Source organism: Rhinolophus sinicus, chromosome 14 (assembly GCF_057876585.1).
Source record: "Rhinolophus sinicus isolate RSI-liver-muscle chromosome 14, RSI-T2T, whole genome shotgun sequence".
NCBI lineage: Eukaryota > Metazoa > Chordata > Mammalia > Chiroptera > Rhinolophidae > Rhinolophus > Rhinolophus sinicus.
The window spans coordinates 30767985-30781968 of NC_142514.1; the positions used below are offsets into that span (position 1 = coordinate 30767985).

The 13984-nt window shown below is 37.8% G+C and overlaps 1 protein-coding gene across 7 annotated transcripts in view; it reads left to right on the forward strand.

The window, feature by feature from the left end:
* Positions 1-13984, forward strand: part of ST3GAL3 (ST3 beta-galactoside alpha-2,3-sialyltransferase 3) — a 177995-nt gene that overhangs the window by 13206 nt on the left and 150805 nt on the right. For 5 of the 7 annotated variants that reach the window (XM_019751097.3, XM_019751096.3, XM_074334584.2 and 2 more), the window contains exon 2: positions 5558-5702. The exons of the other annotated variants lie outside the window; for them this stretch is intronic. In XM_019751097.3, coding sequence (XP_019606656.1) covers positions 5588-5702 — 115 coding nt within the window. In that variant the 5' untranslated portion in view covers positions 5558-5587. The remainder of the gene's footprint in view (positions 1-5557; positions 5703-13984) is intronic. 7 annotated transcript variants of the gene reach the window in all.

A 13984-nucleotide genomic window follows, 5' to 3' on the forward strand; every position in this document is an offset into this window, starting at 1 on the left:
GCATCAAAAATATTCACGAGAGACATGCTTAGGAAATACTTTGTGGTTTTTGCTCTGTGTAATTTCATCATAATTGAGTTCCTATCCATTATAGCTGATATTTGAAGCTTGGTAAAATTTTGACATTTCAGACAAAAAAAATTGTTGCCTGGTATCATTTCGAAAATAACTATATTATAGGATGTTTTAGAAATGACAGTAGTTTGGTGCAGTTTGTTTTGGTGAATTCAAATTTAATTAATTTTTTATGGCTAATTAAAATAACCTAGCTTTATGTACCTTATGTGCCTTTTGTACCTTTTTTGGAGCATATTATAACTGACTGAATATTTGGTCAGTAAACAGATAGTTTTTGAGTACCTACCAGGGATACAATGGCGAACAAAATAGACGTATTCCCTGCCTGCATTAGCCAGAACATAAATGTTTAACAAATCCTTCTAAGATCATAAGTGTGTTATGTAATGGGATGGGGATATAGAGGTGCTGCAAGAAGATTAATAGGGAGACCTAACCTAAAGGAGGTAGACTTCTATGGGGAATTACCTTTAAGCTGAGATTTAAAGGACAACTGGGAGTTGGCTAGATGAAATGGTGGGGTCAAGAATGCTTTAGCCTGATGTTGGAAGAGATGTTCAAAACACTCAGTGTTGCAGACTCAGGTTAGATGGTAAGAGATGGCAAGAAATGTGGGAGAAGAGGTGGCGGAGTTCAGATTATGCAGAGTCTTATAGGCCTTGTTAAAGGTTTTGGGACTTTACCCTAAGGATAGTAGGAAATCTACGAAGTGAAATAAATTCATATTGGCTGCTATATGGAGAATGAATTGGAGAGGATAAGAATGGATGCGGGAGGCTTATTAGGAGACGAAAGTGGTAGTCCAAGCAAAAGATTACAGTGACTTGAAATAGGATGGTGGCTGTGAAGAGGGAGCGATGGGTGGATTCAAGAAGTATTTAAGAGGTGAAATACACAGGATTGGCTGATTGATTATATTTGGAGGGTGAGATGAGAGTGAGAAGGAGGGTACTGTCAAGAACAATTTCCGGGTTTCTGACAGAAGCACCTGTGAAGGTGTTACCCTTTATTGAGACAGTGAACACTGGAGAAAGAGGAGGCTTATAGGGGAAATCTGAGGCATCTGTGAAACATCTAGATGATACCTAGATGGACTGTACAAAGTTTGGGATAATGATGGTACATGACGTCACAGAAGTGGAGTAAGATTGCCTTGGGGATATCTGTAGAATGAGAATTTTAAAAAGCCTGAGACAGTACCCCAAGTATCTCTCTACATTTAAAATTGCCATATATACTTATGCACACACACACACACACACATTATACCTTTAGTATATGTTACTTTTTGGAATGTGTACACATTATATTAATTATGTCTATAGTAGGGCATATAATTAGAAATATATTTATTTAATTTTAAACAAACATTTCTTGTGTGTTGCTATGTGTCAGATGCTATGCTATTAAATGTAGGTGAGTCACAGACCTAAGTTATGGATTCTGCTTTCAAATTTATGCTAATTCTTTGTAGAGTGAAAGATAAACAAGATGTTTTATAAATGCTATAACAGAGGTAAGCATGGGATGTTATGGGAGGACAGACAGGCATAGAGTAGGGCTCTGGTTAAGGGGAGCTTCCTGAAGGAGGGAAGACTTGAACAGAGTCCTAAAAGGTGAATTGGCATTGCTGGCAGAGAAAGGGCTCATCACCATGCTGTACTTCCTCTCACAGTTTCAGATGCCCTAGGAAGGTCAAGTTGTGGGCAGGCTAGAAAGCCAGAACAGATCATGGTGGGTTGGAGAACAAACAGGAAATGAGAAGTCAAACAACTCCTTTAGGGCAAGGCCTGAGTTTGATTTTAGTGTCCTCTGTGCCTAACATACTCCCTGGCACTTAGTGTTTGTTGCATTAGCTTTGGACAGAAGAGACCCCTCCTTCTCTGAGATAAGATGAGTACGTGAGGAGGGATTGAGTCCAGATTCCTGCGTTCCCTCCATGCTGAGGAGAGCTTGCTGTGAGCAGGTGCAGCTCTTTACCTGCGTGCTTTTCTGTGGCTGTGCAGGGACGTCAAGTGCTACCCCCTCCCCCAGCCAGAAAAATTTTCAGCATTAATCTGTTAGCGTTTTTATTTTTCAGTCTAGTGTAGTCTTTTTTTCTTTCTTTCTTTCTTTTTTTTTAAAGATTTTATTGGGGAAGGGGAACAGGACTTGATTGGGGAACAGTGTGCACTTCCAGGACTTTTTTCCAAGTCAAGTTGTTGTCCTTTCAATCTTAGTTGTGGAGGGCGCAGCTCAGCTCCAGGTCCAGTTGCCACTGCTAGTTGCAGGGGGCGCAGCCCACCATCCGTTGTGGGAGGACGTGTTCCAACCAACTGAGCCATCCGGGAGGCAGCTCAGCTCAAGGTGCCGTGTTCAATCTTAGTTGCAGGGGGCGGAGCCCACCATCCCTTGAGGGACTTGAGGAATTGAACCGGCAACCTTGTTGTTTGCCTACTGGCCCATGTGGGGATCGAACCGGCAGCCTTTGGAGTTAGGAGCACGGAGCTCTAACCACCTGAGCCACTGGGCTGGCCCTAGTCTAGTCTTTTTTTATATTTAGTATACGATACTTGATACTTGTATCTTAACATTTTCTTTCAATATTATATCATAAGCATTTCCCATGTTAATATTTTCATAAACAACATCTTAAATGGCTACATACCGTGTTTCCCCCAAAATAAGACCTAGCTAGACCATCAACTCTAATGTGTCTTTTGGAGTAAAAATTAATATAAGACTGGGTATTATATTATATTTAATCTGGCCTTATATAAGATCAGGTCTTATATTAAAATAACCGGCTCTTATATTAATTTTTGCTCCAAAAGACGCATTAGAGCTGATGGTCCAGCTAAGTCTTATTTTTGGGGAAACATGGTATCTTTTTTTGAATGTTTATTTGAACATTTATTTGAGCATTTAGTTTAAAATTCTTTTTTAACCTTTAATTTTGAAATAATTTCAGACTTACAAAAAAGTTGCAAATATATTACAAAGCACTTCCATATCCTTCAGCTAGTTTATGGTGGTGTATCAGAGTTCTCCATTGTAAAGTTACTCTTTTCCCCCTCTGTAATTAATAAGTATATTGTGGGAATATACTTGAAGACTATGTAATACATCATTTCTTAAAATTTTACTCATCGATTTTTAGCATCCTTTGATATTTTTTTTTAGCTGAATTATTACTAAAATGGTTGCAAAATGGTGATTTTCTAATTACATTATTCCTTCTGCAGTTATCAGTTGACATTCAACTCTGAAGGAGAGTTTTCTCCTTTTCTCATTTATTACAAATTGCTCCAGATCTGGACATTTGGAGCCCCTCAAGCTGGCTTTTTCCTTTTGATATGTCCTCACTCTGAGCATTGTCGTACTTTCAGGCACAGCAAATGGTTTTGATACCTGGTAAGGCAAATCCTCATCTTATTATTTTTCATTTTAAAAGATTTCTTGGCTTCTCTTGGGCATGAAGTCTTTTGATTGACTTTAAATTTAAGTACTAAAAAATTATGGATTTTGACTGGAGTTAGACTGAATTTATAGAGAACTGACATTTCAGGAGAACTGACATTTTCATTATTGAATCCTCTCACTTAGGAAGCTTATATCTCTATTTATTTGGATCTTTTATGTCCTTTGGTAAAAATCTTGCCCATTTCCTCCTAAGTTTATTTATAGATATTTTATAGATTTTGTTGCTGTCATGAATGGATTTTTTTCCCCTGACATTTTCTTTATGTATGTATGTATGTGTGTATTTATTTATAATTTTTTAATTAAAATTTATTGGGGTGACAATCGTCAGTAAATTACAGAGGTTTCAAGTGTACAATTCTGTAATACATCATCTGTATATCACATTGTGTGTTCACCACCCAGACCCCTTACATTTTCTAATTGGTTATTGTGTGTGTAGTTTTTAACAAGCTTTTGATTTCATCTTATAATCACCTACTTTATTGAACTACCTATTCTAATGTTTTTACAGTTGATTCTCTTGGCTTTCTTAAGTGGACAGTTACATAATCTGCAAATGATAACTTTTTATCATTTCATTTATGATATTTGTACATAATTTCTTTTTCATATGTTATTTTGTGGCTAAGATATTTGAATGGGCATAGGAAGAGGTGATCCTGGGAAGTCTTCTTGGCTGATGTTGCATTTAGGGGAAGTGTCAAAGAATGTGCAGCAGGTGAAATAAGGTGGGGGAGAATGTATTCCAAACAGGCCTTGAGGAGAGAAACAATAAGGCAATGTTCAGTGAATACAAAGAAGAATGGCTAGAGCACGGGACACATATGTGGTTAGGGGAAGGGAGAGATGAGTGGGAGAGTAAATAGAAGCATAATCAGAAGCTGCTAGACTCTAAGAGCGATTACTTTATTCTAAAGGAATTGAGAATGTAATGAAAGGTGTGTTAGGCTGAATGGCCCCCAAAGATGTTCATACTCTAATCTCTGGAATCTGTAAATACGTTACTTTACATGGCAGAAGGGACTTTGCAGATGGAAATAGGCTATGGACCTTAACATAGGGGGGCTATTGTCCTGGATTAGTCACGTGCGCCCAATCTAATCACATGAGCCTGAAAAGCAAGTCAGTTTCTTTGGCTAGAAGCAGAAGCAGGATGTGGTAAAAGGGAAAGTTGGTGATATTCAGAGTGAGAGGGATTTTGCACACCATGGATGTAGAGGACAACATGTAAAACATGAGAAGGAAATACAGGAGCAGTGACTGACACCAGCCAAGAAATGGGGGACCCCAACCCTACAGCTGCAAGGAGCTGACTTGGGACAACAGCCTGAATGAACCTGAAAGCAGATTCATCTCCAGCATCTCCAGAAAGCCCTGCTGACCACTTTGGTTTTGGCCTTGTGAGACTGTGCAGCGGTCCCAGCTGAGCCACTATACCCGGACTTTTGGCCTACAGAATTCTGAGAAAATAAATTGATGTTTTAAGCTGTTGAGTCTGTGGTACTTGGTTACAGCAGCTGTAGAATAATAATACTAAGGGGTTTAGACAGGGAAGTAATGTCAGATTTTGTGTTACTAACAGGTTACTCCTGTGCTGTGTGGGAAATGGATTTGGGAGAATGCAAATTTGGAGGCAGGGAAACTTGTCTGTGGGAATAGAAGATGGTGGCATGGATGGAGAGTAGTGATGGTGGGGAGGGGATATGATTTGGTACTTATTTGGGAGGTTGGAATTGCCAGAATTTGGTTATTGATTGGATATCGGCAATGAGGGTGAGGTGGGACACAGGAGGACCGCTGAGTTCTGGCTTGGATGCTGAGTGACTGGCAAAGCTGTGACATGGGGATGAGCACGTGAAAGGACGCAGTGTCATGAACTCACTGGTAGTTCCAGGTTGTTCTTCATTTGGAAATTCTATAAATACTTATTTAAGATAGAGTATATCAATAACATGATTGCTTTAGCTTTTAAGACCTAAATTGGTTTTTTTGTGTGTGTTTTTTATTTTTTTAGGTCATGTAGGAAATCGTAAATCATGTGAAGATGGGACTCTTGGTATTTGTGCGCAATCTGCTGCTAGCCCTCTGCCTTTTTCTGGTACTGGGATTTTTGTATTATTCTGCATGGAAGCTACATTTACTCCAGTGGGAGGACTCCAGTAAGTATGGTCACTCTAGCCTACCCCCAGGAAATGCCTGTTGCAGATCAGTTAACTGGGTTTTCGTGGGGCTGCAATGCGCTCATGTTCTTCAGAGATGGGCAGTGTTAGTAAACTGACCATTTTGGGGAGTTAGGCTTAGAAATTGACTACCACTTTTGTTGCTGTAGGTTAAGAACTTTTTTTTTTTTTTTTAAACTGCATGCCATGGCAAATCCTTTTATGAACTCAGTGAGAATGTGCTATTCAATAAAAAACTCAAACTCTATCAGTACTTCTAGTTCTTGAATGTTGTTTTTTCTAATTACTCTAGTGTATTGCTGCTCCCACTTGCACTTTATTGCCTTAGGGCTTGGGAGTAAAGTTGGGTTTTCTTTTGCCCTAAAAACATTCATTTTTACCTTTTCCTTCAATTTTCAATTTAATATTGCCTTTGTTTTATTTTCCCTGAATAAATTTTGTTTACTTAATCTTTTTAGCCTTTGCTGGTACTGAACTTGTACCTGGATAGAGTAACGGCTTTCCCTCCCTAACCAGTAACTCCTAATCCGTTTCTTCCACTTGTACTTAGCTCTCGTGTTACCCAGCATAGCTGCCTGAACCCTCTGACAGGGTTTTGATGTACCCAGTATTGCCTGTGTGTGGTTTTAGGCTTGCAGGCGAAGGGATTGCATTGAGAGGCACCAAGCTTTGCACATCCTTTTCTTGGCTATAGCTTGAAGTATCACATCGTGACCATAAGTAGTTTCCCTTTTTGGTTCTTTTGTCTGAAGGCCGCTTGAGCTTGGTGTAGGAAATACTGGTTAGTTTGTTCTGGTATCTAGTGAATGTATTTTCTCTAAAGTAGTTTTATTATTACAAACATCTACCAGTTAACAAATGTAGAAGTCACTTGAGAATAGTTAGTCTCTAGGTATGAGGTTAAGATGTGTTCAGATGAGTTGGAAGAGGCAACTGCCAATTAGCCTTGTATTGAGACCGTCGCATGGGAACTATTCCTATGAAGTAGTTCATTTATTTCTCACATGGCCCAAACTGAAGCAGTTTCAAGCCAATTTTTAGGAAACTGCCTAAAAAAACTACACCTAGGCATACGATTTTTTAAAACTACAGAAAATCAAAGCTAAAGAAAAAAAATCCTGAAAGACACCAGAAGAAAAAAACACCTTACCTATATAGGAACACAAATAAGAATCACATCTACTTCACCTCAGAAATCATGCAAACAAGAAGAGACTAGAGTGAAATATTTAAAGTGTTAAAAGAAAATCCACACCAGCCTAGAATTCTATACCTGTGAAATTATTCTTTAAAAGTGAATGAGAAATAAAGACACTCAAACAAAAATTGAGGGAATTTGTTTCTAATAGACTGCCTTACAAGAAATGTTTTTTAAAAGTTCTTTAGAGGGCTGGCCCGGTGGCTCAGGCGGTTGGAGCTCCGTGCTCCTAACTCCAAAGGCTGCCGGTTCGATTACCACATGGATCAGTGGGCTCTCAACCACAAGGTTGCTGGTTCGACTCCCACAGGGGATGGTGGGCTGTGCCCCCTGCAACTAACAGTGGCAACTGAACCTGGAGCTGAGCTGTGCCCTCCACAACTAAGACCGAAAGAACAACAACTTGAAGCTGAACGGCACCCTCCACAACTAAGATCGAAAGGGCAACAACTTGATTTGGAAAAAACAGTCCTGGAAGTACACACTGTTCCCCAATAAAGTCCTGTTCCCCGTCCCCAGTAAAATCTTTAAAAAAATAAAAGTTCTTTAGAGAGAAGGAAATAATACTGGTAAGAAACTCAGAGCTACATAAAGAAAGGAAGAGCATTGGAGAAAAAATAAGTAGAGGTAAAATAGGAACTTTTATTTTTCTTATTCTTAATTCATCTAACAGATAACAGTTTATTCAAAATAATAATTCCAACAACATATTTGATTATGTATGCTTATGTATAGATCATATAGGTGTGTGTGCATGCGTGCCTACTTACATATAAGTAAAATGAATGATAGCAATGATACAAAGGATAGAAGGTAGGAATTAGGATTATTTTGTTACTATAAGGTACTCACACTACCTGTGTAGTAGTATAGTGTTCTTTGAAAGTGGATTTGAGTTAGTTGTAAATATATATTGTAAACTGTAGGGCAACCATTAAAAAAAGTAAAAACAGAAGTATAACCAATATGCTAAGAAAAGGAAGAACATGGAATCATAAAATGCTCAATTAAAAAACAAAAAGATATGAAAAGTGGAAGACAAAGATAGGAACAAAGAACAAGGGCAACAAATAGAAAACAGTAATGAATATAGTTAGTATTACTCCAACTATATCAATAATCACTTTGAGTATCAGTGGTCTAAATGTACCAATTAAAAGGCAGAGATTGTCAGAGTGGATCAAAAAACAAGACCCAACTATCTGTAGTCTATAAGAAAGCCACTTTAAATGTAAAGACATATATAGATTAAAGGTAAAGAGAACAAAATACTATGCTAGCTCTAATCAAAAGAAAGCAGGAGTAGCTATATTAACTTAAGACAAAGCAGTCTTCAGAACAAGGGAAATAAGTAATCAGTGATAAAGAATGCATTGCATAATGATAAAGGGGTCAATTCTCTAGGAAGACAAAAGTTCTTAATATATGTGTACCTAACAACAGAGCCTCAAACAACAGAGGCAAAAACTAATAGAATTGCAAAGAGAAATAGATGAATCCACTATCATAGTTGGAGACTTAAGCGCTACTCATAAAACACACCTTAACAAATTTAAAAGGGTAGAAATCATTCAATGTCTGCTTCCAGACCACAAGAGAACTAAACTAGAACTCAATACAGAAAGGTAACTGGAAAAATCCAAAAATGCATGGATTTTGAAGTTAAAAACGTAATACCACTTACAGTAACAGCCTTAAAAATCCAAAATAATTGACCAAAAAAAAAACAAAAAAAGGAACTGATAAATGATTACAAGGTTGCAGAATACAAAGTTAATTTACAAAAATCATAATTTTCTGATAAACCAGCATTGAACAAGTGGAATTTGAAATTTAAAACACAATATCATTTACATTAGTATCCCCCCAAAATGAAATACTTAGGTATAAATCTACCAAAATATGTACAAGATCCATATGAGCAAAACTCTATAATGAACAAAATCAAAGAACTAAAGAAATGGAGAGATATTCCATGTTCATGGATAGGGACACTCAATATTGTCAAAATGTCAGTTTTTCCCAACTTGATCTATAGATTCAAGGTAATCCCAGTAAAGATCCCAGCAAGTTATTTTGTGGATACCGAGAAACCGATTCTAATGTTTATATGGAGAGGCAAAAGACCCAGAATAGCCAACACAACATTGTAGAAGAATAACAAAGTTGGAGGACTGGCATTACCTGACTTCAAGACTTACTCTAAAGCTACAGTAATCTAGATAGTGTGGTATTGGGAAAAGAATAGAAAAATAGATCAGTGGAACAGAATAAAGGGCCCAGAAATAGACTTATGTGAATACAGTCAACTGATCTTTGTCAAAAGAGCAAGGCAATACAATGGAGGAAAAGATAGTCTTTTCAACAAGTGGTGCTGGAACAACTGGATACCAAAATGTAGGGGGGAAAAAAAGATTATAGATACTCTTTAAAATTTTTTAAAAGATTTTATTGGGGAAGGAGAACAGAACTTTATTGGGGAACAGTGTGTACTTCCAGGGCTTTTTCCAAGTCAAGTTGTTGTCCTTTCAATCTTAGTTGTTCAGTTTTAGTTGTGGAAGGCGCAGCACAGCTCCAGGTCTAATTGCTGTTGTTAGTTGCAGGAGGCGCAGCCCACCATCCCTTCCGGGAGTCGAGGAATTGTACTGGTAACCTTGTGCTTGAGAGGCCACTGGCCCATGTGGAAATTGAACTGTCAGCCTTCGGCATTAAGAGCACGGAGCTCCAACCGCCTGAGCCACTGGGCTGGCCCCGATTCTAGACACTTTTCATGAAAATTAGTACAAAATGTATTGCAGACCTCAATGGAAAACACAAAACTATATAATGTTTTTAGAAGATAAAGAAGGAAAACCTAGATGTTTGGTGATGACTTTTTAGATACAACACAGGCCCAATCCATGGAAGAAATAACTAATAAACTGGACTTCATTAAAATTAAAATCTTTTGTTCTGTGAAGAGAATGAACAGACAAGCCACATATTGGGAGAAAACATTTGTAAAAGACACATTTGATAAAGGTCTATGGTCCAAAATATATGAAGAACTCTTAAAACTCAACAGTAAGCACACAGATAACCCAATTAAAAACCGAGCCAAAGACTTCACCAAAGAAGGTATACAGATGGAAAATAAACATATGAAAAATGCTTGATATCATTTGTCATCAGGGAAATACAAGTTAAAATAATAGTGAGATCCCATTACACACCTATTAGAATGGCCAACATCTACAACACTGGCAGCACCAAATGCTGACGACGATCTGGAGCATCAATCATTGATGGTGAGAATGCAAAATGATACAGCTACTTTAGAAAATAGTTTCTTACAAAACTAAACATACGCTTACTCAAATTCCAGCAATTGCATTCCTTGGTATTTACCCAAAGGAGTTGAAAACTTATGTTTACCAAAAACCTGCACATGGATGTTTATAGCAGCTTTATTCACAATTGCCTAAAATTGGAAGCCACCAAGATGTCCTTCAGTAGTTGAATAGATGAATAAACGGTGGTACATCCAGACAGTGGAATATTATTCAGTGCTAAAAGGAAATGAGCTATCAAGTCTTGAAAAGACATGGAGGAACCTTAATGCATGTTGCTAAGTGAAAGAAGCCAATCTGAAAATGCTATGTACTGTATGATTCCAATTATATGGCATTCTGGAAAAGGCAAAATTGTGGAGACAGTAAAAAGATTAGTGGTTGTCTAGCGTTAGGGGTGGAGGGAGGGATGAATAGGCAGGGCACAGAGAATTTAGGGCAGTAAATCTGTATGATTTTATAATGATGAATATATATCATTATATTTCTGTTTAAACACAGACTGTACAGCACAGACTGTACAGAATGTAATGTAAATTGTAGACTTTGGGTAATAATGTATCAATGTAGTTTCATCAGTTTTACAAATGAACCTGTACTGGTGGGGGTTACTGATAATGGAGGAGGGTATGCATGTGTGGGGGCGGGGGGTGGATGGGTAATCTCTGTACTTTCCCCTCCATTTGCTGTGAACCTAAAACTGCTCTAAAAAAGTCTTAATAAATAAAGTATTTAGAGTTCGTCCCATAAGTAGCCTGAGATGACCTCTGAAAATGGTTTGCTATTTGCTTGACCCAGAGAACCCCACAAAATCATGTAAATTGAGAGGTTCAAATCTTCGTGTTCATCTTAAGAACGCTCATGAAACTGCCCAGTCCCTCAAGGGTATGCATATCCGAAAAGCCACCAAGTATCTGAAGGATGTCACATTACAAAAGCAACGTGTGCCATTCCGTCATTACAATGGTGGAGTTGGGAGGTGTGCCCAGGCCGGACAGTGGGGTTGGACGCAAGGTCGGGGGCCCAAAAAGAGTGCAGAATTTTTGCTGCAAATGCTTACAAATGCAGAGAGTGATGCTTGCACTTAAGGGTTTAGATGTAGACGCTCTGGTCACTGAGCACATCCAGGTGAACAAAGCTCCCAGGGTGCGGCGCAGAGCTTAACAAAGCTCACGGGCGGGTTAACCCACACATGACCTCCCCCTGCTACACTGAGATGGTCCTAACTGAGAAAAAGCAGGTTGTTCCTAAGCCAGAAGAGGAGGTTGCTCAGAAGAAAAAGTTCTCTCAGAAGAAACTGAAGAAACAAAAATTTATGGCCTGGAGTAAATTCAGCATCAGATATATGCTAATAAAAGTTTTAAAAAAGTATTTAGAATTATCATATTCTGTATATGTGCATATATATGCAGACATGTGCATTTATAGTATATGAAAATATGTATACGTATTTAAATAAGTTAACGAATCAACAAAGTCTTGGTGTTAGAAAGGTTGGATGTCCTTCAGTTCATCTCCAAAATGGAGATAAAATACTTATATTTCTCTTGGCTCTGATGCTTTATTCAGGTCAGTGTTTTATATAAGGGTTGGGTAGTTGCCTTTTATCAATAGACCTGATTCCAATGGTCCATGTCATGGAAGCTTTATGTATTTTAATTTTTATTTATTTAATACATTAAAGTAGATATTTCATAGGATTAATCCTGTATTAAGGGACCTTTAAAAATTCACACTACCATGTTTATCAATATAGCAATTCCCTTTGTGTTCTTGCTCATATTTACAAACGATCGTAACCAGAGAGATTATAAAGTATGCATTATAGATTTGATTGCTATGGAGAATACCATCTGGCAAGTTAGTTGGAGTTTGGGTTTGATATTAGGAAAAGTATAGATTTAACTTAGCTTAATAAACATAGGAAATTATATTAACTCTTAGTTTTTCATCTTAAAAATTAAGTGGAGGCTGGCATTTCCGGCCTGTGGCTTAGGGTGGCACTCTGTTTCTGATGATAATGGCGTAAGTGGTATCAGGCTAGCCCTCCTTCTATAAACAGCTATAAAACTGGATAAAGTAAATGAAGCAACTCTTGTCAAGCAGTGGATAATAACTAGTGTAAAATTTCAGTCACTAAGAGAAGGCAAACTCATGAGGTGAGCTCCACAGTTGCTCAGTTCTCTTTTGGGGGAGAATTTCCCAACCTTGTTCAGAGAGCTGGGATCTAAACAGACTTCGGTGCTTCCACTAAGCAGAAGAGGCAGAGATCAGAGTTCAGGGCAGCTGAATTGGTTGGAATCTGTGGAATGGGCAATCACTGAGTAGAGAATTCTTCAGAGAGAGGGTTTCTGAAGTCTGGAGGGGAATTCCTGTGAGTCTGTAGCTGAGGACTGGGCTATATATGCACAGGGCAAAACCACCTGAGGCTTAATCATATAGATACCCTGCTTCCCCGAAAATCAGACCTAGCTGGACGGTCAGCTCTAATGCTTCTTTTGGAGCAAAAATTAATATAAGACCCAGTATTACATTATATTATATTATATTATATTATATTATATTATATTATATTATATTATATTATATTATATTACATTATACCCAGTCTTATAGTAAAATAAGACCGGGTCTTATATTAATTTTTGCTCCAAAAGACGCTTTAGAGCTGATTGTCTGGCTAGGTCTTATTTTCAGGGAAACATGGTAGCATCTGCTACAGGATGAAAGTGGAGGTCCAGCCGTGTTGGGGGTAAAGAAGTGCCAGGAACTTTGAAGTTACAGCCCTGCCAGAGTGAAGAGATCTCAGTAACACTTTAACACTCCTGGCATCCAGCTGAGATACCAGAAAGACTGTGCCTTAGGAATAAACATCTCAGTCCAGAGTAAGACCTATTCAAGACTTACCCTAACAAGGCCTAAAACCAAGCCCCAGCAAGGCAGATTTGGAAGGTTGGGTCCCATCAAGTTAGAGAAGTAAAAAATACCATGGACTTTCCTCAGTTACATACTAAACATAACATAAAATGTTGGTTACACAGGTTCAAGATGGTCAGGCAGTAATTGAATTGCCTGTTAAAATACAAATCAACATTCTCCAGAGGATGATAACAGTATTCATAGTTTCTACATGTAATATCCACAGTGTCCAGTGTTCAATAAGAAGTTACTAGACATACAAACAAACAGGAAAATATCCATATGCAAGGAAAAAAAACTAAGACATGATTTCATCAAATGAGATGGACCAGATATTGGATTTAACAGATGAAGTAGCTATTATGAATAATATAAAGAATTACAGGAAAATACAGTGAACAAATGTAATCTCAGCAGAAAAATTGAAATTATAAAAGAACCAAATGCAAATTCTAGAACTGAAAAGTATAGTAACAGAAATGAAGATCTCACCTAACAATAGACTGGGTGTCAAGAAGAAGTCAATGAATTTCAAGAGAGTGCATTCGAAGTTATCCAATCTGAACCACAGAAAGAAAATATATTGAAAAATGAACAGAGCCTCAGGGAAAATATAAAATTGTCCACTATATGTGAGAATTGGGCAGAAAAGACACGAAGAAATAATGGCCAAAAAATTCCTAAATTTGATGAAAAACATTGACTTAGGGATCTAAGAAGCTCCGCAAACTCAAAGAAGGATAAATATTGGGAAGTGGGGGTGGGGGATCTAGGACATCATAGTAAAACTTCTGAAATTAAAAAAATCAAAAATT